At 41.9% G+C, this 26,741-nt stretch overlaps 1 protein-coding gene across 4 annotated transcripts in view; it reads left to right on the forward strand.

Moving 5' to 3' along the window:
- The window catches only part of LOC121575191 (RNA-binding motif, single-stranded-interacting protein 2), a 55,126-nt gene that overhangs the window by 10,402 nt on the left and 17,983 nt on the right, over window positions 1-26,741 (forward strand). For 3 of the 4 annotated variants that reach the window (XM_041888141.2, XM_041888139.2, XM_041888142.2), the window contains exons 2-4: window positions 7,947-8,101; window positions 25,525-25,583; window positions 26,084-26,175. In XM_041888141.2, coding sequence (XP_041744075.1) covers window positions 7,947-8,101; window positions 25,525-25,583; window positions 26,084-26,175 — 306 coding nt within the window. The remainder of the gene's footprint in view (window positions 1-7,946; window positions 8,102-25,524; window positions 25,584-26,083; window positions 26,176-26,741) is intronic. The other variant, XM_041888140.2, reaches the window with a different exon arrangement.

A 26,741-nucleotide genomic window follows, 5' to 3' on the forward strand; every position in this document is an offset into this window, starting at 1 on the left:
GTGCCAAAAGTTGCACAGAATTTTCACAATGTTCAAGTTTGCACTCAGCAGACCTGAAATTTGCTATGTGCTTGTATAGTGTGTGTGTTTGTGTGTGTGTGTGAGAAAGAGAGAGAGGAAGAAAGGGAGAGAGTGAAGGGGGAGATTAAAACTCCTCCCTGTCTTTTTGTGTTTTAATTTGACCAGGGCATGCCCTCATGTCATCTAACATGAGCAAATAAAGATAATATTTTCAGGCTGAATCAGCATTGGACGCCCTGGAGAAATGAGCATGAGCCTGGGCTTCAGGGGGGCCAGTGGCACAAAGGGGGACACTGTTCCCCTGTGGATGGGTTGTAATTAGCGAGATTCATTCCCTGCTCTTGACTCGCCCCTCTGCGTCTCGACCCCCCCCCACTGAGGTATTCCTAAACACAGGGAGTCTGATCTGTAAACAAATTGACCCATTGTCCCCCTGGTGCAGTTCGTCCACTGGGCCTGGCCTAATTAGAACCCTTTCATGAGACAAGCAGGGAACAGGAGAGGGCCTCTATAGGAGAGGTATACTATAGGCAGGATTCTACACAACACCCTGGAATAGGTTACTGGAGAGGGGCTGGTGGGGATGAAGAATGTTTGTTTGTCAGACGACACGTGGCAGTTCGATTGGGAAGGTGAATGGAAGGCTTCAGTTGTCTTGAGAAATGGCATTAAACACCGCAACGGATCTCATGGAACTACACTGGACTTTGTGCAAACTGGAAACCGCATATCCTGACGCCACATTTATTGTAGCTGGGGACGTTAATAAAGCAAATCTGAGGAAAACGCTATTGAAGTTTTATCAACACATCACCTGCACTACTCGCTCATCAAGTATTCTTGACCATTGCTATTCCCCCTTCCGGGATGGCTACAATGCCCTCCCCCGCCCTCCCTTAAGCAAAGCAGATCACTCCTCCATTCTGCTCCTCCCTTCCTATAGGCAGAAACTTAAACAGGAAGGACCAGTGGTAAGTACTGTTCAACGTTTGTCTGACCAATTGGAATCTATGCTTCAAGATTGTTTTGACCACGCGGACTGGGATGTCTTCCGGGTTGCCTCTGAGAATAACATTGGCGTACACTACCGGTCAAAAGTTTTAGAACACCTACTCATTCAAGGGTTTTTATTTATTTTTTACTATTTTCTACATTGTAGAATAATATATACAGAAGATTTTTTGTAAAATTTTGTAAAAGACCAAGTCCATATTAGTCCCGTTTAACACTTTTTGGTTACTACATGATTCCATATGTGTTCTTTCATAGTTTAGATGTCTTCACTATTATTCTACAATGTAGAAAATTGTAAAAATAAAGAAAAACCCTTGAATGAGTAGGTGTTCTAAAACTTTTGACCGGTAGTGTACACTGACTCTGTGACTGAATTCATCAGAAAGTGCATAAAGGATGTTGTTCCCACTGTGACGATTACAAATTATCCAAACCAAAAAACGTGGATAGATGGCAGCATTCGCACAATACTGAAAGCGGGAACTATTGCATTTAACCACAGCAAGGTGACTGGGAACATGGACGAGTACAAACAGTCCAGCTATGCCCACCATAAGGCAATCAAACAGGCAAAATGTCAGTACAGAAACAAAGTGGAGTCGCAATTTAACGGCTCAGATACAAGACGTATGTGTCAGGAACTCCAGACAATCATGGATTATATAGGGAAAACCAGCCACGTCGCAGAGACCGATGCCTTGCTCCCGGACAAGCTAAACACCTTCTTCGCCCTTTCGAGGAAAACACAGTGCCGCCAACGCGGGCCACCGCCGCTCACGAGGACTGTGAGCTCTCGTTCTCCGTGGCCGACGTGAGTAAGACATTTAAGCGTGTGTCACAAGAATTTCTATCTCTAATTAATCAAACGTAATGCTCTGAATAATTCCCAGAGGGTGTAAGGCTCTGGTTTAATCATGAATTAAACAAAGGTCCACAACCGGCAAGAATGATCTGTATGTTTAATCATGGAGAGCTCTGCCGCCAAAAAACACATATACAGCTTTTATACTTCACACAAAGGCACTTTGCTCCGCTCACCTTTAGGAGGCCTTTAACCAGTTTCTCAGTCCCCTTCATCCTGGAATGTTTGTCGCAGCAGTTTCTAACTCACCCCCTCTGTTAGTGGGTTCATAATGATAACCCTAACACAGTTCACACAGTCATCATCAGTATTGGGGTTAACAATTTTAGTCATAATCATAATTCCTCTATCAGCGTGTTAACCCTCGCAAGGCTGCCAGCCCAGACGGAATCCCTAGCCGTGTCCTCAGAGCATGTTGGAGTGTTTACACACATAATTAATCTTTCTATCCCAGTCTATTGTCCCCACTTGCTTCAAGATGTCTACTATTGTTCCTTTACCCAAGAAAGCGAAGGTAACTGAACTAAATGACTATCACCCCGTAGTACTCACTTGTCATCATGAAGTGCTTTGAGAGGCTAGTTAAGGATCATGTCACCTCCACCTTACCCGACACCCTAGACCCACTACAATTTGCATACCGCCCCAACATATCCACGGATGATGCATCGCCATTGCACTGCACACTGCCCTATCCCATCTGGACAAGAGGAATACCTATTTAAGAATGCTGTTCATCGACTACAGCTCAACCTTCAACACCATAGTGCCCTCCAAGCTCATCACTAAGCTTGGGGCCCTGGGTCTGAACCCTGCCCTGTGCAACTGGGTCCTGGACTTCCTGACAGGCCGACCCCAGGTGGTGAAGGTAGGCAACAACACCTCCACTGTTCACCCATGACTGCATGGCCACACACGTCTCCAACTCAATCATCAAGTTTGCAGACGACACAACAGTGGTAGGCCTGATTATCAACAACGACGAGACAGCCAACAGGGAGGAGGTGAGGACCCTGGCGGAGTGGTGCCAGGAACATAACCTCTCCCTCAACGTCAACAAAATGAAGGAGCTGATCGTGGACTTCAGGAAATAGCAGCCACATCAATGGGGCCGCTGTGGAGAGGGTGAAAAGCTTCAAGGTCCTCGGCGTGCACATCACTAACAACCTGAAATGGTCCATCCACACAGACAGTGTGGTGACGTAGGCACAACAGCGCCTCTTCAACCTCAGGAGGCTGAAGGAATTTGGCTTGGCCCCTTAGACCCTCATGAACTTCTACAGATGCACCATTGAGAGCATCCTGTCGGGCTGTATCACCGCCTGGTATGGCAACTGCACCGTCCGCAACTGCAGGACTCTCCAGAGGGTGGTGCGGTCAGCCCAACACTGCCTGCCCCCCAGGACATCTACAGCAACTGGTGTCACAGGAACGCCAAGAAGATCATCAAGGACCTCGGCCACCGGAGCCACGGCATGTTCACCTCGCTACCATGTAGAAGGCGGAGACAGTACAGGTGCATCAAAGCTGGGACCGAGAGACTGAAAAACTGCTTCTATCTCCAGGCCATCAGACTTAAATAGTCACCACTAGCCGGCCTCCGCCCAGTACACTGCCCTGAACTTTAGTCACTGGTAGTCTATCCTGCACGTTAGAGACGGCTTCCCTATGTACAGTCATTGAACACTGGTCACTTTAATAATGTTTACATACTGTTTTACCCACTTCATACAGTTCCTTCAGGAAGTATTCATACCCCTTGACTTATTCAACATTTTGTTGTGTTACAGCCTGAATTCAAAATGTTTTTTTTCTCATCCATCTACACACAATACCCCATAATTATAAAGTAAAAACATGTTTTTAGACATTTTTGCAAATGTATTGAACATGAAATACAGAAATATCAAATTTACATAAATATTCACACCCCTGAGTCAATACTTTGTAGAAGCACCTTTGGCAGTGATTACAGCTGTGAGTCTTTCTGGGTAAGTCTCTACGTGCTTTCCACACCTGGGTTTGTGCAACATTTGTCCATTAGTCATGAAAAAATTATTCAAGCTCTGTCAAATTGGTTGTTGATCATTGCTAAACAACCATTTTCAGGTCTTGCCATAGATTTTCTAGTAGATTTAAGTCAAAACTGTAACTCAGCCTCTCAGGAACATTCACTATCTTCTAGGTAAGCAACTCCAGTGTAGATTTGGCCTTGTATTTTAGGTTATTTACCTGCTGAAAGGTGAATTAATCTCCCAGTGTCTGGTAAAAAACATACTGAACCAGGTTTTCCTCTAGGATTTTGCCTGTGCTTAGCTCCATTCCATAAATGTTTTATCCTGAAACTCCCCAGTCCTTAATGATTACAAGCATACCCATAACAAGTGCAGCCACCACTACGCTTGAAAATATGGAGAGTGGTACTCAGTAATGTGTTATGTTTGGGACAAACCCAATAAAACACTTAGTATTCAGGACAAAAAGTGAATTGCTTTGCCACATTTTTTGCAGTATTACTTTAGTGCCTTTATTCTGTACAAGCTTCCTTCTTTTCCCTCTGTCAATTAGGTTAGTATTGTGGAGTAACTACAATGTTGTTGATCCATCCTTAGTTTTCTCCTATCACAGCCATTAAACTGTTTTAAAGTCACCATTGGCCTCATGGTGAAGTCCCTGAGTGGTTTCCTTCCTTTCCGGCAACTGAGTTAGGAAGGACGCCTGTATCTTTGTAGTGACTGTGTATTGATACACCACCCAAAGTGTAATTAATAACTTCACCATGCTCAAAGGGATATTCAATATCTGCTTTTAAAATGTTTTATCGATCAACCAATAGGTGCCCTTCTTTGCGAGGCATTGTAAAACCTTCCTGGTCTTTGAGGTTGAATCTGTGTTTGAAATTCACTGCTCGACTGAGGGACCTTTAAAGATAATTGTATGTGTGGGGATACAGAGATGAAGTAGTCATTCAAAAATCATGTTAAACACTATTATTATTATTGAGTCCATGCAACTTATTATGTGACTTGTTAAGCAACATTTTACTCCTGAACTTATTTAGGCTTGCCATAACAAAGGGGTTGAATACTTATTGACTCAAGACATTTCAGCTTTTAATTTTTAATTAGCAAACATTTCTAGAAGCATAATTCCACTTTGACATTATGGGGTATTGTGTGTAGGCCAGTTACAAAATAAATCTACTTTTTATCAATTTTAAATGCAGGCTGAAAACCTTCTGAAGACACTGTATGTACAGTATATACTGTATTCTAGTCAAGGCTCATCCTATATAACTACTGCTGTACACACCTTTTGTATTCATATACTTTCCATAATGTCTATATACACAGCATCATGTACATACATATTTACTGTATATTCCGGACTCTGACATTGCTCGTTCTAATATTTCTATCATTCTTAATTCCTTTCTTTTTTGGGATTTGCGTGTATTGTTTTGTATTTTTAGGTATTACTGCACTGTTGGAGCTAGGAACATAAGCATTTTGCTACACCCGCGATAACATCTGCAAAATATGTGTATGCGACCAATAAAATTTGATTTTTAAAACATGAGTTGATTCACACACATACACGAAGGTGCACACACACACACACTCATTAACTCTTTCAGAATGTCACGATCGTTTATAGACGAGAAGGACCCAGGCGCAGCGTGATCAGCATTCATGTTTATTAACGACTAAATAAACACCCGACAAAACAACAAACGAAACGTGAAGTCCAAGGTAGCATACAAACAACATACCTTACACGGAACAAGATCCCACACCCCACTAGTGCCAACAGGCTACCTAAGTATGGTCCCCAATCAGAGACAACGAGCTACAGCTGCCTCTGATTGGGAACCATCCTGGCCAACATAGATCTAAACGATCTAGAAACTAACATAGACAAACCCAACACAGAAAATACACACCCTGACTCAACAAATACAAGTCCCTAGAGTCAGGGCGTGACACAGAATGACAAACGGTCACAGCCTCTAGCCACTGGTGTTTATTTACTGTTGAAGGAATGTTTATTTGAGATTGTTAAAAGCATCGTGTAACGTTGTTGTGTTAAAATTGTGTTATTGCATCAATATACTTGTTTTGGAAACTGCTCTCTTTCCTGGGAAGCAACTTCAATAAATCTCCAACTTAATGAAAGAACACTCATTCCAACGGTACTCAAACCATTATTACTGCCATAAGAAAACGATTTCACTTAAATAAAAATTAGTGGACTCAAGTGAAGCTAAAACATTTACTCTTGAATCCAACTATTCCAGACTCATTCATGGGAAACTGTGATGTTTTGACTATTGGGCAAGAGCTCTTCATGTTTGTGTGTAGCGACTCAGTGTGTTGAATAACTGATCCTCCCCATAGGCTATTGTAGCACCACTCAAAATGCTGCTGAAGTGCTATAGGGAGAGTCGTTATAGGCTGGAATAGAGCTGTTATGAATGCATTAAGCAGCTTGTTATAAACAGATAGCAGGTCAGAGAATGCTGCTCTTCTGTGCCAGGCTCAGCAGACGGGGAACTCTTCCCAAAAGAGTGTTTTGTTAATCATCGTTGGGAGCTCTCCTGTCTCCTCGTTTCCCCTTTGCTGTGACATATGTAAGCACGGTGCTCATGAATGTACGGATCTTGGACCTATTGTGGACTGAGCTGACCTCACAGTTTTAATTGTTTACTATTTTGGCTCTTTTTAGGGAGTCGAGCAAAGGTTAGCTATGCTGTATTGTTGAGGACACAATTAACTGAGGGAGACTGTAGCTCAGTTGGTAGAGCATGGCGCTTGCAACGCCTGGGTTGTGGGTTCGTTTCCCACGGAGGGCCAGTATGAAAATGTATGCACTCACTAACTGTAAGTCGCTCTGGATAAGAGCGTCTGCTAAATGACTAAAATGTAAAAGTTTGAACTACTGAGTTGAACCTGTGGGTGTTGTGGAGTTGAGATAAAAGACTAAGCCCGACCAGATGTTTGTGTTGTGTTTTAAAGCACTCCAGTGTGGTATGGGAGAAAAGACAGCTTATGACTTCTCACAAAGAACAAAAGGAAACAGTGTTTACAAACGTCACAGAATTCAGCGCCATCAAACTAACCAAATATTGGTGTATGTTGTTCTTTGAATCATTGGGTTTCGCTGTGCAAAGAAAAGGAATTTTCTGCGGTTTGGAAGTTGGTAGAGAAAAAAGGAGCAGTTGCCCAATATGGAGTAAGCAGAAAGAGGCCCGTTTTCCCAATATGGCCTAGGCAGCAAAGAGGCCCCACATTCACTTCAGAATGCAGTATTGGTGAATTTTGACATGAAGGCTGTGTGCTATCGTTTTATGCTGCTCTCACACAATTGCATGTCTCTCAACCCACCATTTGTGTTCGCTAAAAACCAGGGTTTTAGTTTTAGTCCTTTTGAAAGGTAACAGCTGTAACAATTGAAAGCATGCTATGAATAATTTATGAAAATGTAAAGTACCTGAACTGAATACACTCCCACACTGGCTAGAAAGATAGGAATATACCAACTCCCACTCCCACCCTTTTATTAGATTCTCCAATTCCAAAATCATGACTCTAAATCATTTATCATCTTTGTGGTCCAGCAGAAGACCTGAGGAGCGTTAGTGCCTTCATGAAATAGATATATGATATATAACAAGCAAATTCAAATCTGGACCTCAAAGTCAGTTCCATTGCTGATTTTCATTATTCCCCTCTAATTAAGGAATGATTTAGACCTGGGACACCAGGTGGGTGCAATTATCAGGTAGAACAGAAAACCAGCAGTACGCCGGACATCCAGGCACGGATTTGAATACCCCTGACAAATAACCGTCTCCCTCTCGCTCTTTCTCTCTCGTGTTTTCACCATACGTTTGTGTCCTATATAACTCCTCTGTCTCTCTGTCTGTCTCTCTCTGTCTCGGTCTCTCTCTGTCTGTCTCTGTCTGTCTCTCTCTGTCTCTCTCTGTCTCTCCCTGTCTCTCTCTCTGCATGCGTATGTGTCCTATATAACCATCTCTCTCTGTTTCCAGCAGGCCTATGTGTCCTCCAGCCACCAGATGGCACCCCCCAGTCCCAACAGCAACAACAGTGTCGGGGGTGGGGAACAACTGAGTAAAACTAACCTGTACATCCGCGGTCTTCACCCTGGGACCACAGACCAGGACCTGGTCAAGCTATGCCAGCCGTAAGTCTTCTTCTCCTCCTCATTGTCCGCCTTCGTTTACACGGGTAGGGTGAAGTTTCCCCTAGACCACATTTGTCAGACTCATTCCACGGAGGGCCGAGTGTCTGCGGGTTTTCGCTCCTCCCTTGTACATGATCGATGAATTAAGGTCACTAATTAGTAAGGAACTCCTCTCACCTGGTTGTCTAGGTCTTAATTGAAAGGAAAAACCAAAAACCAGCAGGCATTAGGCACTCCATAGAATGAGTTTGACACAACTGCCCTAGACGCTGATGTAGAAACAGAATACTTTATTATACAAAATGGAAATGTGTCTTCTGCTGTACCTAACACCCACAATATATACACACACACAAACACATTTAGGTCAGGAGTAGGGTGAAGTTGCCCCTAGACACTGATCTAAGATCGTTTTAGTATTTTCATCCTGGTGGTTAGGGTTAGGATGGGAGCAGGAAGCTGATCCTAGATCTGTGTCCACAGGTGACTTCTACCTGGAGCTTTTCAACAGGTGCTGCTTTGCCACAAAGTGGCTACAGTTATTACTATCAGGCTGCCTCCATATAAGCCTACCCTCAGATCAGAACTTGTTGACTTTGCTGCATTATGGTTGGCGATACAACCTACACGTGTTGCGACAAGGATTGTGGCTGGATATTGCTCACTCTCAGGGCTGCCATGTCACATTTGGCGAAAGTTGCCCTTGACGCATGCAGTGACCAAGGCTGTCAATTGTTTCAGGTACAATGCACATTACAGACTCACAATATAAGTGCTGAAAGTAAAAGGCTCGTGTCAGCAGCAGTGCTACAGTTTGGGTGGTGTTGTTCAGCCTTGGGCAGAGTTAGAAGGGCATGGATGTTGGCTTCATAACAAGCTATTCTTTATAATCCCATAATTTACATAATAAGACTATGAACATGGAATGTGGGTGTTTCATAGAATTGATACCTACCCCAGGCAGAGCTGGGTAGGTTACTTTCTAAATGTAATCCGTTACAGTTACCTATCCAAAATTGTAATCAGTAATGTAACTTTTGGATTACCCAAACTCAGTAAAGTAATCTGATTACTTTTGGATGACTTTCCCCTTAAGAGGCATTAGAAGAAGACAAAAAGGATCCATCAAACACATTTGGTGTGTCGTCATAGTGGTCTCTGCCTTGTGGTCAGACTGGCTCAGGTGGAACAAACTTAAACTTGTGCCTTTTTTCAATGATGAATTGAATGTCATTGAGAAAACAGAAATGTGTCATAATGTATTTTTTTTGCGAACATCCTTTCTGAATTTAAAAGTAATCCAATAAATACATCTAATCTAATTACAATATATTTGCTGGTAATGTAACTGATTAGTTCGTTTAAAAAAAAAGTAATCAGTTACCCCACAACCCTGCCCCCGGGGAACAACCGTATTCACCCCAGTCCAAATGAAGAATGTGAATCAGTTTTTAGCAAGTATGTGTCTGTCCATTTGAAATAAATACTTTTTAAAGTCTAGAAGTGTGTGAAGAACAAACAGGGGATTAAACACAGATAGAAACGGAGAGAGGAAAAGAAAAGTGGAGAGAAATAGAGGTTAAAGGCAGCCTAGAGAGAGGGAGGGAGCGAGAGGAGAAGGAGCCACAAAGGGGTAAGCCTCCTCCTCCATTCATGTCCTGATGTAACCTCCCTCAAACAGACTGGAGAGGCTCAGCAGCAGAAAACCAAAACCCACACCCAACAAGTCACCCTCTACAAACAACACACACACTCTTACACTGGTCTCTCTCTCTCACACACAGACACACACACAGACACACAGGTAAAGCACCCTTTCTTCAAATCCTAGAAGTGTCACACTCTCCCGTAGAAGAAACCAGTGGAGTATTGAAGATAGATAACAAACTGTTTCGGCTCATGCAAGTCAGGGCTGATCGTTGTGTTCCAGGAATGATTTATTTCTGTAAACAAATACTTATGCTCCCGTGGAGTGGGAGAGAGGTTAGAGGAGGACTCTATGATCATCTATCTGGGCCATCAGAATATCTAGGCTGTGTCCCAAATGGCACCATATTCCCTAACTCAGGCCTTTAATTTCCCGGCGGCATCTACTGCCATGACCGTCGCTGCCCCCTTGTGTGGCCGTAATGCCCCCTAAAAAATCCATGCCTTGCTGCCAAAGTGGCCGTTGTGCCCTTGGGCTGAATATAATAATTACAATTCCCTTCTCTCGGCTGCCAATCGCCCTGCTCCGAAGCACTTCTCACTCACATGGCTCTCTCGGATATCTCAATTCTTATTAGCCAATGTCCGTTACATGATCGGGTCCTTCTCACAGCACCGAAGTAGGCTACTAGTGAAAACAGACGCATCGGGGATGCAACGGCGCGCGTCCTTCTTATCGAATTCCGAGGCGCATATTGAAGATGTTAGAAGAACTGTCCACATTTACTTTGTCAGCCAACAAGATGAGTAACTAACAGTAAAAGGAGCTAGCTTATGTCAATCTACTATCCCCCCATAGTACAAATGTTGACCTATTCTATTGGTCAACTTGTCATTCTGTGCAAGAAAAAATATATTCAAACAGACTGGGACAGTTGTAGGACAATAGATCCCAAATTAATACAACCACGTTGTATCAAAAAAACTTTTAAATGCAATGAGACTGATGCAACAGATCAGAACGTTTAGCTTAAAATGTTGATAAACTATTTGGCTATTTCTTCACATTATAAGTGCAGCAATGCGCACACGGCAGTAGACTATAAGCGTGAATGTGTCACGTTCGTTGAATGACGGGTCAGACCAAGGCGCAGCGTGATATACATACATGTTTATTAACTATTAAACACAACGACAAAACAACGAAACGTGAAGTCCAAGGTAGAACACACAACATACCATACAAGGAACAAGATCCCACAACTCAACAGTGCCAATAGGCTGCGTAAGTATGATCCCCAATCAGAGACAACGAGCGACAGCTGCCTCTGATTGGGAACCACACCGGCCAACATAGAACTATACATACTAGAATGACAACCATAGAATATACACAACACAGAATATACACAACCTGACTCAACATATACGAGTCCCCTGAGTCAGGGCGTGACAGTACCCCCCCCCAAAGATCCGGCTCCGGGCGAGACGACCTCTTTCTCTCCGCCTCCCTGTTGCGCCCCTGGTCTGGTCTGGACCACGTTCGTTGAATGACGGGTCAGACCAAGGCGCAGCGTGATATACGTACATGTTTATTAACTATTAAACACAACGACAAAACAACAACCGAAACGTGAAGTCCAAGGTAGAACACACAACATACCTTACAAGGAACAAGATTCCACAACTCAACAGTGCCAATAGGCTGCCTAAGTATGATCCCCAATCAGAGACAACAAGCGACAGCTGCCTCTGATTGGGAACCACACCGGCCAACATAGAACTATACATACTAGAATGACAACCATAGAATATACACATCTGTCACGAGAATTTCTATCTCTAATTAATCACTCTTAATGCTCTGAATAATTCCCAGAGGGTGTACATTCTCTGGTATAATCATGAATTAAACAAAGGTCCGTAACCAGCAAGAATGATCTGTATTTTTATTCATGGAGAGCTCTGGCGCCAAAAAACATACATACAGCTTTTATATCCCTTGACACACAAAGGCACTTTGCTCCGCCCACCTATAAACCGTTTCTTAGTCCCCTTCACCCTGGAATGCTTTCAACAGTTTCTAACTCCCCCCCTCTGTTAGTGGGTTGACACTACATTATAACTCTGACACCGTTCACACATTTATACTGTATTTGGGGTGAAATCCTTTAGTCATTATTCTTAAAATACAAATTAATCTATCAATCCACCCCTTTGACTAAATGTTTTCACATTCAGGATAAATGTATTTACAAGCATGATTAATCTCAGAGATTACGTCAGAACTAATAAACATTTCATCCAATGGCGGTCTTTCAGGGTCAAAATCCTCGTCATCCACCAAGCCTGGAGGATCGTTTTTCACATTCCCCTGGTCAGAGTCCGGAGTCGGTCCATCTCTCATCATTGTTGAGATACTGCATTTCACCAACGCCTTACTCACCAATCCTCGGACACAGGGAACAAGACAACAACCACATAATACAAGAATACCCATACAAACACTGACCGCCCCTAAGATGGTGGCTGCTATGGTTTTCCATTTACCAACCATTTCATCAAACCACCTTATCCACGATGTACTAACTTCTGAGTTCTCAGTTCATTCTTCACTTAGTGCAGTTAATTCTGCAAGAGCTCTGGTGACTGTCCCATCCAGTGTGGTATTGTTAGGGATAAATGTGCAACAATGGCTTATCATTCTATAGACATTGGCCCTTTCTGCCTGATCTAGAGCCAACCTCTTTTACTAAGTCATGAGTGGGATGGCGGATAATTTCAGAAATCCCTTTTACTGCATCCCTAGTCCCGCCAATAAATCGTTGTTGGTCGTAATAGATATAATTAATCCACTTCACAATTTTGTTTATTGTCACCCACCAACCACCAAAAGAACGTGGTAGTAAACCCTTCCCCTAATTCTTTCATAGCTTGTTATCCATCCGATACCCCCCTTGGTATCCCAATCGCATCCATCTAAATAGGGCTATTCTCCTTCTCGTTAAAACTCCTCCTACGTCTGTTTAACCCTTTCCTTGGTTCCTGGTGACTAGTTCTAACTAGCTGAATCAGTAGAACCAGGGCGCACGTATCCAGCCACCCTTTTGGTATTCTCTGCCTTATACTGCCTTTACTGGCACACGCCCACCACACATCGGTTACAGGGGCTGTAAGGTTCAGAATTCTCTCCTGTGCTTCTGAACTCAAGTCAATCACATGGCTACTATCTCCAATTGATAATTGGTGATGTCTTTGTTTCTCTTTACCCCCCATCTGGATGTTCAGTCCCGCCCGGTCTCATATTCCCGTCCCCAAGTGTGTTTAAACACTTGAGTCTAGGAACAATCCGCCGTGGGGGCCGAACACGAATATAATGGGATTTTATAATCCCAAGTTGCTTATTGACATGTACCCCACCCATTGGCTACGTCCCTAACCCTTATTTTGAATCCGACAGTCTGCCCTTCTCTGACTCCCATTTTGTAGGCCACTCGTCCTTGACGGTCAGTATGTCGTGTCGCTTCTCTTCTCTTTTACTTCTTAACAATGGTAAGGGCATAGCGTAATTGGTGGTGGATCTTGACATATCAAGACCATTGCCGAGACTATGATGCAGCTCAAGTTACCCCTATTCCCAAAAACCGCCAACCCTCTCCTGTCCTCAGTCTTTCTGCTTGGTATCACCCCATACTCACACCCTGAGAACACACTACAGTGATGATAGGTCGGGGTAGGAGATCTTCGTTAACAGAGGTGATCCCCAGACCCTATTGGTTTCAGTTCTTCTCTCTAACTCTGTGTGTGTTCAGTGGTGTGTTCTTACCTTTTTGCAGTGGGTAACGTGGACCCAGGTTGCTCTTTCTGCTATTCTAATGGCAAAGGCAGTGACCAATATAACCTGATAGGGCCCTTGCCAACAGGCCTGCTTCCAGTCTTTCTTCTTTAGGGACTGGATGCTCACCAGTCACCTGGTTAGATAGAGTGGGTCACCTTCTCCTTTAGTTCACCTGTGGGGCACAAAACCTCTGACATACCGCTCACATCAGTATTCTCTTTCTAGACTGTATCTAAAAAAAATGTTTTTTTAAAAGTATTTTGTCCTCTCCTTCGTATATTATTTAATCCTACCACTAGCCTCTTCCCCCCTCTTGACACATGGTTCTGCTCATGTGTCAATATTACCACCTACCTAAACAATCACTTAGGTAATATTGGTAATTTATCATCCAATTGCCATCCCTTATTTATTTTTGAGACTGTCCCTTGCTTCTTTATTGCTCCTCCCACTTCCTTTGTCTTTTATGGCGGCTAAATTCGACTTTCATTCAGTTCAGAATCAATAGTAATCCAATCAATCAATCTCTTATCTTGTAAAAACACTCATGTTTAGTTCAAACTGTGTTCTACCCCGGCTCTTCCGGGCTTGACCTGAAGACTGATGGTTGGACATGACAGGTCCATACTTAAATCTTTCAAACCTAACACAAACCCCCCTTCATGCTGTAATCAATCAAGAAGATACCAAAGGAGAGACAGGTTTTAGCCTGAACTCTGCTCAACCCTGGTGCCGCTCCCTTCACAATGTTTGAAGAGAGACAAAAGACAGCCATGGATTGAAGTAAGAGCAAGCACTTCGACCCTAGGTCACCTAAGTCTTCTGCCTAGCAACAAAGAATAAAAAAACTATGTTCGTGATTAACCCAGTTATATCTAATAGCCCACAAAAAAAACTCCCTCATCACCATCTTTAAATCACGACCAATGTCATATCCATCTTTACTCTCTACCATTTGGGTAAAATCTCTGTTATATGTAGGAAAAGCTAAGACTGTTTGGGAAGTGAGCAACTTTTTCCTATTCATAAATTGTTCTTCCTCCTCAGAGTTCCAAATGATTTTACCATGGGCTGCCATTGCCTTCCCATAGATAAGATCACTTAATTTACCAGTATGCAGTACATAATGGAGTACCCAAGCTTTACAGCAGTCTATCATTCCCAAAAAGCTCATCATTCTTCATCAATTTCTGGACAGCTAGTCCCTATCTTAAATGATCCTATCCAGCTTCCTATTACTACTATCTTCCTGATCTTATTACTAAATCAATGATCTAGGCAATAGCTGTTTCGCATTAGATTGTGCCTTCCTCTGATTACTGCAGCTCATTGTATTAATTTAGTTTCAAATACCAACTTGTTGTTTATTAAAGCATAATAAAAATGAAATGTAAATGACAACATTTGATAATATCTCAACTTACTTCTATCCCGTAAAAGTAATCCAAGATTAGTACAATTGACTAGCAACAGGTATCTTTCATTCAGGGAAAGCTCTCTCCCTCTTCTGTTATTTTAATGTTTCAAATCCTATTATTACCAAATTATAATCTTCTTCACACCTTTCACAGCACTATAAATTACCCTCAATTTGATAAAATAAACCATCCCAAAGTCCTCCTCTCATGCCCCCAGAACCACCAGTGTGGATTATCAATCAACACCAGAAAGTCAAAACAGATCCCATAGGCCATTGAAATCACCCAACAAACCGTTCCATCCCACAGCATAGTAAACACCACCTATGAACTGTTGAAAATCCCCTAAATTCAACATAACAACCCTTTATAAACATCATACTGGGTGTGTTGTTTTTTATTTGAAAAACCCAATTGAAAAACAACAATCAAAGATAGCCAGGCCTCACTTAATTTGGTAGCTCCCTTTCACAACCTAAATACTGCCTAACTTCACTACTGCTCCCCCTAGCCCTTGGCAACATTCCAATGAGATAAGCTAATCTCTTTCTCCTGGTTATACATTTTGTCAACCTTCAATTACCCTCAGTAATCTAAAGATGGTAAGCTCACACAAAACATGATACAGATATCCCCAGTCCTAACTCATCAATAATCGTTTGTATCAATCTAATTCCTCATAACTAATCTCACAATGATTATTGAACCCCTAAATCTGCTCCATGTGATCTCATCTCAAATGATCCATTATCAATTATTTTACCAACACCATAGGAAAATCTGTCTCCCCTTTTATTGTTCCTTTTGCCCCTGTAAATGTCATATTTCATTCATTAGCCAATACAATCACATACGCCGTGTAAGTAAGACATTATATTTTATCCCAGGCATCCCCTTAACATAATGCTATAGGAGACTTCCATCAATCCTGGAAGACACTATATAATACCACGTTTCATTAAGTTCACTACACCTTCTAATATAACCCTATAACCCCTTTCTATTAATTTAATCATTGCAACCTGTTGCATTTATGTTTTTAAAATATAAACCTATTGTTTAATAACGTCATACTTATAACCAATGTTTATTCAATCCATCATCCTAATAGTAAAAACGATATCCCATTGTTCACGTAACGAAACCAAATTATCGTTTTAGAATTCACCACTTATTTTCATACACCACTGGTGTTACCCAACCTATACAATAAAGTAATAACCATTTTAATTTATCAAAGCACTTCCTTCCAGTCAAGTATTTAGACCTCTACTTGAAATCTTACAGCTCAATCTAACTCGCTGGACCCTCTATTTTTTCCCGCTAACCAGAGCAATAAATTATTCTCCTTTGTCCTCAACTCAATTTTCACAGCTCTATCGCCATTTCAGTTCGCTATTCAATTTCTTTAACTGTTCTCTCTGATTCGGCCCTAATTAATAAAACAAATACTTGATATCGTTGATAAGCATACATTTAATGATATTCCTATCATCTGAACTATGTACTGTCTCTCACCCCTCCCCCTGCTCCTTCCTACACAACGGGGAGGCGCGGGGACCTGCCCTAATCATCTTCCTTCTTAGGAAATAATGTCATTCGTACTTGTAACATATTTTCATAGACCTATCTAGAATACTTCTAAAGCTATCTAATTCAACTTTTAATACACAGAAAAACTCTCTCTCCCTACACCCATTCCCTATTGAATAAGTGAGTATTTCTATTTAACCCCAACCACGCTTCAAATCTTCCATTCAACATCAACAAACCAAATACTCAGTAGTATCCGGTTACCATTCATACCAGCCGTTGAATTCACTCATACACACAGATTTCACCTTATGCCATTCAAATGCCCAACAAAACATAATAGTTCAATGGAACCCTCTATTGGCTCTCTACTATTTATACATTACTTCTATAACCACATTAGTTATGGTCCGATTACCCATTAAACCTTATCACATAACCTTATCACATAATCAAACAACGGCACAACCTTAAACTCATATGGGGCGGCAGGTAGCCCAGTAACCAAGAGCACCGTGCCAGCAACCGAGAGGTCGCCGGTTCCAATCCCCGAGCCGACCAGGCGAAAAATCTGGCAATGTGCCCCCGAGCAAGGCACCCAACCCCAATTGCTCCTGCAAGTCGCTCTGGACAAGAGCGTCTGCTAAATGACCAAAAATGCAAATGTAAATATTATCTACTTTCTCACCCATGACGTACGTCTACGTTTGGGGGAGAAAGTTCATACGTATATATCGTTAGAAATGTATAGGTACCTCTCAAATAATCGCTTCGTGGTGTTTTTATCCAATTCTTAATCGACACAAATTACTTCTTCAAACATTTTACCCGTGGAACCAAAAAATAGACTGTCATTTCCCGGACATTGCCCTTTCCCTTAGCTCTGCAGTCGCGATGGTTATGACCTGTTTTGTTACAGTATTTACACGGGGCTTTACACTCTCTAGCAAAATTCTCTAGTCTTTCCTGACTCTCCAAAAGCCATACTCTCGCTGTGTCTAGCCCCTCCCCTCGCTGTTTCTTCAAATCCGTTCCACAGTTTAGCCTCTAATTTCTCCACATTGAGATGCCCAATAAATCCATACCTCTTCTCCCAAATGGATCCATAAAACATATTTCTTCGATCCCCTTAACATAATGCTATATCTTTCATCCCCCGTTAATTCTCGGACCTCTTTAGAATATTTATTTCCCATGGTCGAAAAATAAGAAATCCCCCCGTTTAGTAATAATTCAATCCAGAATTATTTTCCTGGGACATATTATCTGGTGCGACTCTTGAGCCAATGTTTATGATCTGTTTTGTAATTAACCATTTAAATTATCCAACCCGTAACCCAGAGTTTTTTTTTAAACCCCAGTTTCATGAAAGGGATGGGACAACCATTTTTTTCTCACGGGACATATTTTAGTCCCTTCCTTGAAACAATTATCACGTATTTCGATGGATCATTAGGTCTCACACGTATACGACCTTATACGATTTTTTGCTAACACTATCCGTAACCTAGAGGTCGTAACTGCTCCAGTTTCATGAAATAGACAGAGTTAGAGCAAATCCCCAGTTGTTTATGACTCTTGACTTGTTTAATGTATCTATCTCACACAATGATAATTATCTCCCTTCTTGTTTATATTGTAAAGACTGTATCTCGTACAATCTCAATATTAACTAGTTTATTTCGGTAATAGCTACAGTGGGGGAAAAAGTATTTAGTCAGCCACCAATTGTGCAAGTTCTCCCACTTAAAAAGATGAGAGAGGCCTGTAATTCTCATCATAGGTACACGTCAACTATGACGGACAAATTGAGGAAAAAAAATCCAGAAAATCACATTGTAGGATTTTTTATGAATTTATTTGCAAATTATGGTGGAAAATAAGTATTTGGTCACCTACAAACAAGCAAGATTTCTGGCTCTCACAGACCTGTAACTTCTTCTTTAAGAGGCTCCTCTGTCCTCCACTCGTTACCTGTATTAATGGCACCTGTTTGAACTTGTTATCAGTATAAAAGACACCTGTCCACAACCTCAAACAGTCACACTCCAAACTCCACTATGGCCAAGACCAAAGAGCTGTCAAAGGACACCAGAAACAAAATTGTAGACCTGCACCAGGCTGCGAAGACTGAATCTGCAATAGGTAAGCAGCTTGGTTTGAAGAAATCAACTGTGGGAGCAATTATTAGGAAATGGAAGACATACAAGACCACTGATAATCTCCCTCGATCTGGGGCTCCACGCAAGATCTCACCCCGTGGGGTCAAAATGATCACAAGAACGGTGAGCAAAAATCCCAGAACCACACGGGGGGACCTAGTGAATGACCTGCAGAGAGCTGGGACCAAAGTAACAAAGCCTACCATCAGTAACACACTACGCCGCCAGGGACTCAAATCCTGCAGTGCCAGACGTGTCCCCCTGCTTAAGCCAGTACATGTCCAGGCCCGTCTGAAGTTTGCTAGAGTGCATTTGGATGATCCAGAAGAGGATTGGGAGAATGTCATATGGTCAGATGAAACCAAAATAGAACTTTTGGTAAAAACTCAACTCGTCGTGTTTGGAGGACAAAGAATGCTGAGTTGCATCCAAAGAACACCATACCTACTGTGAAGCATGGGGGTGGAAACATCATGCTTTGGGGCTGTTTTTCTGCAAAGGCACCAGGACGACTGATCCATGTAAAGGAAAGAATGAATGGGGCCATGTATCGTGAGATTTTGAGTGAAAACCTCCTTCCATCAGCAAGGGCATTGAAGATGAAACGTGGCTGGGTCTTTCAGCATGACAATGATCCCAAACACACCGCCCGGGCAACGAAGGAGAAGCAAGAAGCATTTCAAGGTCCTGGAGTGGCCTAGCCAGTCTCCAGATCTCAACCCCATAGAAAATCTTTGAAGGGAGTTGAAAGTCCGTGTTGCCCAGCGACAGCCCCAAAACATCACTGCTCTAGAGGAGATCTGCATGGAGGAATGGGCCAAAATACCAGCAACAGTGTGTGAAAACCTTGTGAAGACTTACAGAAAACATTTGACCTGTGTCATTGCCAACAAAGGATATATAACAAAGTATTGAGAAACTTTTGTTATTGACCAAATACTTATTTTCCACCATAATTTGCTAATAAATTCATAAAAAATCCTACAATGTGATTTTCTGGATTTTTTTTCCTCATTTTGTCTGTCATAGTTGACGCGTACCTATGATGAAAATTACAGGCCTCTCTCATCTTTTTAAGTGGAAGAACTTGCACAATTGGTGGCTGACTAAATCCTTTTTTCCCCACTGTATCTACCCAGAGTCAATTCCGGACCCTTCTTTCTTCCTTTATAATTCTCTTATGAGATTTTGGTAACTATTCTCTGCCCTTCACAATAATTATTATTCTCATACAAGTTCAAATAATCACACCAAAATCCATGAATAAAAATTACTGACCTTCTCCTTGCAGTTCGGATTTAAATGCTTTTTCAATCTCGTTAACTTCTTTATTGTTCATAAGATTAATCACCGGCCTGTTTATAACCTTAACGTCGAAGGCCAGGTCTATTCTATACGGATGCTATCATCCGCCCGTGCACGGTTTTCGGTGTCCTCAGAACGATAAAGACGTATTTTGAGATCCGGCTCGAAGGACCATTTGTCACGAGAATTTATATCTCTAATTAATCAAACTTAATGCTCTGAATAATTCCCAGAGGGTGTAAATTCTCTGGTTTAATCATGAATTAAACAAAGGTCCGTAACCAGCAAGATGATCTGTATTTTTATTCATGGAGAGCTCTGGCGCCAAAAAACATACATACAGCTGTTATATCCCTTGACACACAAAGGCACTTTGCTCCGCCCACCTATAAACCGTTTCTTAGTCCCCTTCACCCTGGAATGCTTTCAACAGTTTCTAACTCCCCCCCTCTGTTAGTTGGTTGACACTACATTATAACTCTAACACCGTTCACACATTTATACTGTATTTGGGGTGAAATCCTTTAGTCATTATTCTTAAAATACAAATTAATCTATCAACAACACAGAATATACACACCCTGACTCAACATAAAGGAAGTTGAGAACATGAGAGAAATGGCCCTACTGGTTTCAATGGCATATGAGGAAATGTTTAGAAAAGAATCCCCTTAACATTCCTGTGGTCGGCATGCCTCAAATTGACAAAACAATGTCCAGGTTTCAAATAATTTTGTTTATGGTTAAATAGTAAATAAATGTTGACTGCCTCCACTCAGATTGCAAGGTGGGTGATGTTATGGTGAGCTACAGGCACTGGCCTTTCTCTCCTATCTGAATGAACAGTGCCACCAGTATGACAGAATCAAGCCTTTAGACGTTAATATTGATTATACTACATTATATTTGTCATACATGACTGGAGTTTAGCATATACAGTACCAGTCAAAAGTTTGGACACACCTACTCATTCAAGGGTTTTTCTTAATTTTTTAAAATTTTATACATTGTAGAATAATAGTGAAGAAATCAAAACTATGGAATCATGTAGTAACGAAAAAAGTGTTAAACAAATCAAAATATATTTAATATTTGAGATTCTTCAAAGTAGCCACCCTTTGCCTTGATGACAGCTTTGCACACTCTTGGCATTCTCTCAACCAGCTTCATGAGGTAGTCACCTGGAATGCATTTCAATTAACAGGTGTGCCTTGATAAAAGTTAATTTGTGGAATTTATTTCCTTCTTAATGTGTTTGAGCCAATCAGTTGTGTTGTGACAAGGTGTGTGTGTGTGTGTGTGGGGGGGGGGTATACAGAAGATAGCCCTATTTGGTAAAATACCAAGTCCATATTATGGCAAGAACAGCTCAAATAAGCAAAGTGAAACGACAGTCCATCATTACTTTAAGACATGAAAGTCAGTCAATACCGCCACAGGAATGGAAGACCCAGAGTTACCTTGTCAGCGTCTGGGTGCAGTGGGGAAACGGAATCAGGCGCAGGACACAGAACTGAGAATTAATGGCTTTACTCGACTCCAAGTAAATATAGCAAACCCTCCATGCAGGGAAGAGCAAAAACAACAGCTCAACAGACGACGTAACAAGAACAATCACGCACACACTCAGGAGGGAAAACAGAGGTAATATAGGGAAACTAATAAGCCTAATGGCTAACAGGTGTGAACAATACAGACAGAACTAGTGAGACACAGAAACATCGATCGGTGGCAGCTAGTACTCCGGTGACGACGACCGCCGAAGCCTGCCCGAACGAGGAGGAGGGGTAGCCTCGGCCGTATCCGTGACATACCTCTTCTGCAGAGGATAAGTTCATTAGAGTTACCAGCCTCAGAAATTACAGCCCAAATAAATGCTTCAGAGTTCAAGTAACAGACACATCTCAACATCAACTGTTCAGAGGAGACTGTGTGAATCAGGCCTTCATGGTCGAATTGCTGCAAAGAAACCACTACTAAAGGTCACCAATAAGAAGAAGAGACTTGCTTGGGCCAAGAAACACGTGCAATGGACATTAGACCGGTGGAAATGTGTCCTTTGGTCTGGAGTCCAAATTGGAGATTTTTGGTTCCAACCGCCGTGTCTTTGTGAGTCGCGGTGTGGGTGAACGGATGATCTCCGCATGGGTATTTCCCACCGTAAAGCATGGAGGAGGAGGTGTTATGGTGTGGGGGTGCTTTGCTGGTGACAGTGTCTGTGATTTATTTAGAATTCAAGGCACACTTAACCAGCTTGGCTACCACAGCATTCTGCAGCGATACGCCATCCCATCTGGTTTGCGCTTAGTGGGACTATAATTTGTTTTTCAACAGGACAATGTCCCAACACACCTCCAAGCTGTGTAAGGGCTATTTCGTCAAATAATCCTTTATTTTCAGCAATTACAGCCTTGCAGACCTTTGGCATTCTAGTTGTCAATTTGTTGAGGTCATCTGAAGAGATTTCACCCCATGCTTCCTGAAGCACCTCCCACAAGTTGGATTGGCTTGATGGGCAGTTCTTACGTACCATACGGTCAAGCTGCTCCCACAACAGCTCAATAGGGTTGAGATCCGGTGACTGTGTTGGCCACTCCATTATAGACAGAATACCAGCTGACTGCTTCTTCCCTAAATAGTTATTGCATAGTTTGGAGCTGTGCTTTGGGTCATTGTCCTGTTGTAGGAGGAAATTTGCTCCAATCAAGTGCCGTCCACAGGGTATGGCGTTGCAAAATGGAGTGATAGCCTTCCTTCTTCAAGATCCCTTTCTATTCTGGTTAGAGCCAGTTTGCGCGGTTCTGTGAAGGGAGTAGTGCACAGCGTTGTACGAGATCTTCAGTTTCTTGGCAATTTCTCGCATGGAATAGCCTTCCTTTCTCAGAACAAGGATAGACTGATGAGTTTCAGAAGAAAGTTATTTGTTTCTGGCCATTTTGAGCCTGTAATCGAACCCACAATTGCTGATGCTCCAGATACTCAACTAATCTCAAGAATGCCAGGTTTATTGCTTCTTTAATCAGCACAACAGTTTTCAGCTGTGCTATCATAATTGCAAAAGGGTTTTCTTATGATCAATTAGCCTTTTAAAATGATGAACTTGGATTGGCAAACACAACATGCCATTGGAACACAGGACTGATGGTTGCTGATAATGGGCCTCTGTACGCCTATGTAGATATTCCATTAAGAATTAGCCGTTTCCAGCTACAATATACATTTACAACTTTAAGAATGTCTATACTGTATTTCTGATCAATTTGATGTTATTTTAATGGCAAAACAATTGCTTTTCTTTTGAAAACAAGGACATTTCGAAGTGACCCCAAACTTTTGAACGGTAGTGTATATATTTACCATACACTCTCATCCAAAGTGACTTTCAGTCATGCCTGCATAGATTTTTACATATAGGTGGTCTCGGGAATCGAACCCACTATCCTGGCATTACAAGCACCATACTCTACCAACTGAGCTACAGAAGACCATGCATTCAGGCCTCTAAATTGCTAAGATTTTGGTTGCATAGGCCTATGCTTGTTAATATTTTGTAGCCCCAGTGCGCTTAGAAAAATACTCACCCAGATATTACATTGAATGACAAAATTCTAGTTGTTCCTATGGGTTTGGGAGCAGAGTTGCTACATTTGTATCTTTGTTTGATGTCCGGTGCGACCAGGCTGCTGTTACATTTGTGTCATTATCAGAGTGGCATGCATCGCGGCAAAGTCTGTGTCATTTCACGTCACCTGTGAAATTGAAGAGGAAATTCAGCAACTCTTGGAGGACAGTGGAAGTTGATAAATGTTTTTCTATATTCTTAAAGGTAAAACCAACTCGTTAGTCTTCGTCTGGATTTTACAAATGAAAAATTTACAGAGGCTTTTATACATTTTAAAATTACATTCAGCTTGGCTATTGGTCAGATTTTTGCAAGTCATTTACCAATTAAATCATTTTTTGACTTGCATTTGCATTCTGATTGGTTCTTGACCACATCAAATCAAATTGTATTTGTCACATGCGCCGAATACAACAGGTGTAGACCTTACCGTGAAATGCTTACTTACAAGCCCTTAACCAACAATGCAGTTTTAAGAAAATAGAGTTAAGAAAATATTTACTAAATAAACTAAAGTTACAATCAAATTACAATAATGAGGCTATTTACAGGCGGTACCGAGTCAATTTGCGGGGGTACAGGTTATTCGAGGGAATTTGTACATGTAGGTGGGGGTAAAGTGACTATGCATAGATAATAAACAGTGAGTAGCAGCATTGTAAAAACAAGGGGGGGTCAATGCAAATAGTCCAGGTGGCCATTTGATTAATTGTTCAGCAGTCTTATGGCTTGGGGGTAGAAGCTGTTAAGAAATATATAAAATCCTTTTTCATTTCGCCGTCTGCTATTTTAAATCCAGATAAAGCATGGGCGAAATTAGTTTTTACTGTTAACAATAGGCTAAATAACCCCATTTATCAGTCTCCACGAGTTGCTGAATTTCCTCTTCACTTCAGTTTGCTCCTCAATTCATGCACCTTGCTCAGAGTAGAGCGAGGTAGCGGCAGTGTCCACTTCCCTTTACACCTCACATGTGAGAACCATGAGCACACCGGGCAAGTCTGATTAGGCTGGTTAACTACTCAAAATAAAAGTCCTACACGTGCGCCATATGTGGACAAAAAATGTATAACTTGTGGGGGTCATTTATTTTGACATGAGGTAAGCAGAGAGGAAGTGGGTCTATAACAGACCCACGTTAATAATACGATCCTTCAGATATTTTGTCTCAAATTCCCCCTGCCACTCCTTGACAAGAGTCACTAGAGACTCAAAGCCACGAGGTTAGAACACATTTCATACTTTGCTTGCTGTGCTTGCTAGGCGGTGTAATAAAGGTTAAAAATATCTATATAATGACCAACCGTCCTGCCCACCGGCACAGTAAGTTGAAATGGAATTGTATTTAACTTCTGGCTTCCCACTGACTGTTTTTGTTCAACCCAATACACTTGAAAGCAACGCTAGTGTATGTAAATACACCTGTATTGCTAAAAGCACCTATATGTGTGTGTATGTGTGTGTGTGTGTGTGTGTGTGTATTTTGAGGACAGGCAGGGATAAAGACAAGCCCAGAACAAATTGTTTTTGGCCCTGGGGCTCTTTCTCCTGCCAGCTGAAAACAACACCAGGGAACACAGTTACTGTACACCCCCTCCTTCACTACTACACCACTCAACCCCGCAGACAGAAGAGGAGGGGTGAGAGAACAGATGAGTGTGTTTCTGCACCAGTAGAGATCACATTAAAGAGGCACAATTGAGTCGAAGAGTGTGTATGGTTCAGGTTTACACCTTAACCACAGCCTTCGGAATGTGTGTGTGTGTGCATGTATGTGCATGCGTAATTACTCAGCCTAAGGAAGTGTTTGTGTCTAAATGTTAGAGAGCTTCCACAAAATGTCCGATTAGTCACCTCCTCCTCACATGGTCTGATGATGTCATGTTTTTGTTTTGAAGATATGGGAAGATTGTGTCCACGAAGGCAATCCTGGACAAAACCACCAACAAGTGCAAAGGTGAGAGTTCAGAGTTCAACAGGTTGTTTGGTTCATGACACAGATGCCACTAACATTTAACCTGGAAAGATCATAGTGTTGTGTTGTTGACTGTCTCCATAAACAAGATCATGGACTTATGGACTCCAAAACTCGATCACAGCTGCATTGTACAATATTAGACTGTATTAGGCTATAAGATAGAATTTTAGATTATTAGTCTGGTTGCAGGTTTATTGCTACACTGTATAAATTCATGAAGCCACATCTGCAGAGTGGCGTTGGTTAGACATGTTGAGGAAGCACACGTCGTAGAAGGCCATAAATATGTCATATTGGGCCAGACTGCTGGGCCTTTGTGGCATGTGCTAAGTGTTTTGTAATTTCACTGAATGTCTTTAGACTTCAAGCACCTATAGTTTATCTAACAACCATTCTGAATGCCACATTCACTCATCAATCATGAAATAATGTACACATTCATGACTGTAAGGAAATGTGTGTGTATATGTGTTGTGTAGGCTATGGCTTCGTGGACTTCGACAGTCCGGCAGCAGCCCAGAAAGCGGTGAGCTCCCTGAAGTCCAGTGGGGTCCAGGCTCAGATGGCCAAGGTAAGACTAATTTAAATCAACTCCACACACACTTCATATTCACAGTAACACATGATCTATTATAAACTTTTGTATTATGAGTTCATTCACATCTACTTCAATGTGACTCTTTACAATTCCGCTAGACTCCTTACTGCCTCACTTTCTTTATGTTATTGCCAAATGTTCAGAGAAACTCGACTTTGAAGGAATTTCTCTCAGATTAGATGCTGGATCTCCTTCTTTGATTTGATGGTGAATTGACAGCTAGTCCAGCCAAGTTGGTGTCTATATTCAACCACAAAAAGCATAGACATTCCTATAACGCAGTATACATGCAAACACACTCCCTCCCACATTCTCAGTGGTATCAAATGTGAGCTGTTTTACTGTATGTTGTTATGGCCTGATTGGCGTTAAGTGCCCTCTTGGCACTGTCTCAAGACAAACTGCCATAGGTTATGGAGAGGTGTGTTTACCTTCGTTAGCTGGCAGTTGACTGGCAGGCAGAGAGGGAAGGTGAAGAGGTCACAGTATTAGAGGAGAACAGGCAGTCTATCAGATGACATTGAACTGGTCGTCTCTCC

The sequence above is a fragment of the Coregonus clupeaformis genome, chromosome 10 (assembly GCF_020615455.1).
Source record: "Coregonus clupeaformis isolate EN_2021a chromosome 10, ASM2061545v1, whole genome shotgun sequence".
In the NCBI taxonomy this organism is placed as follows: Eukaryota; Metazoa; Chordata; class Actinopteri; order Salmoniformes; family Salmonidae; genus Coregonus; species Coregonus clupeaformis.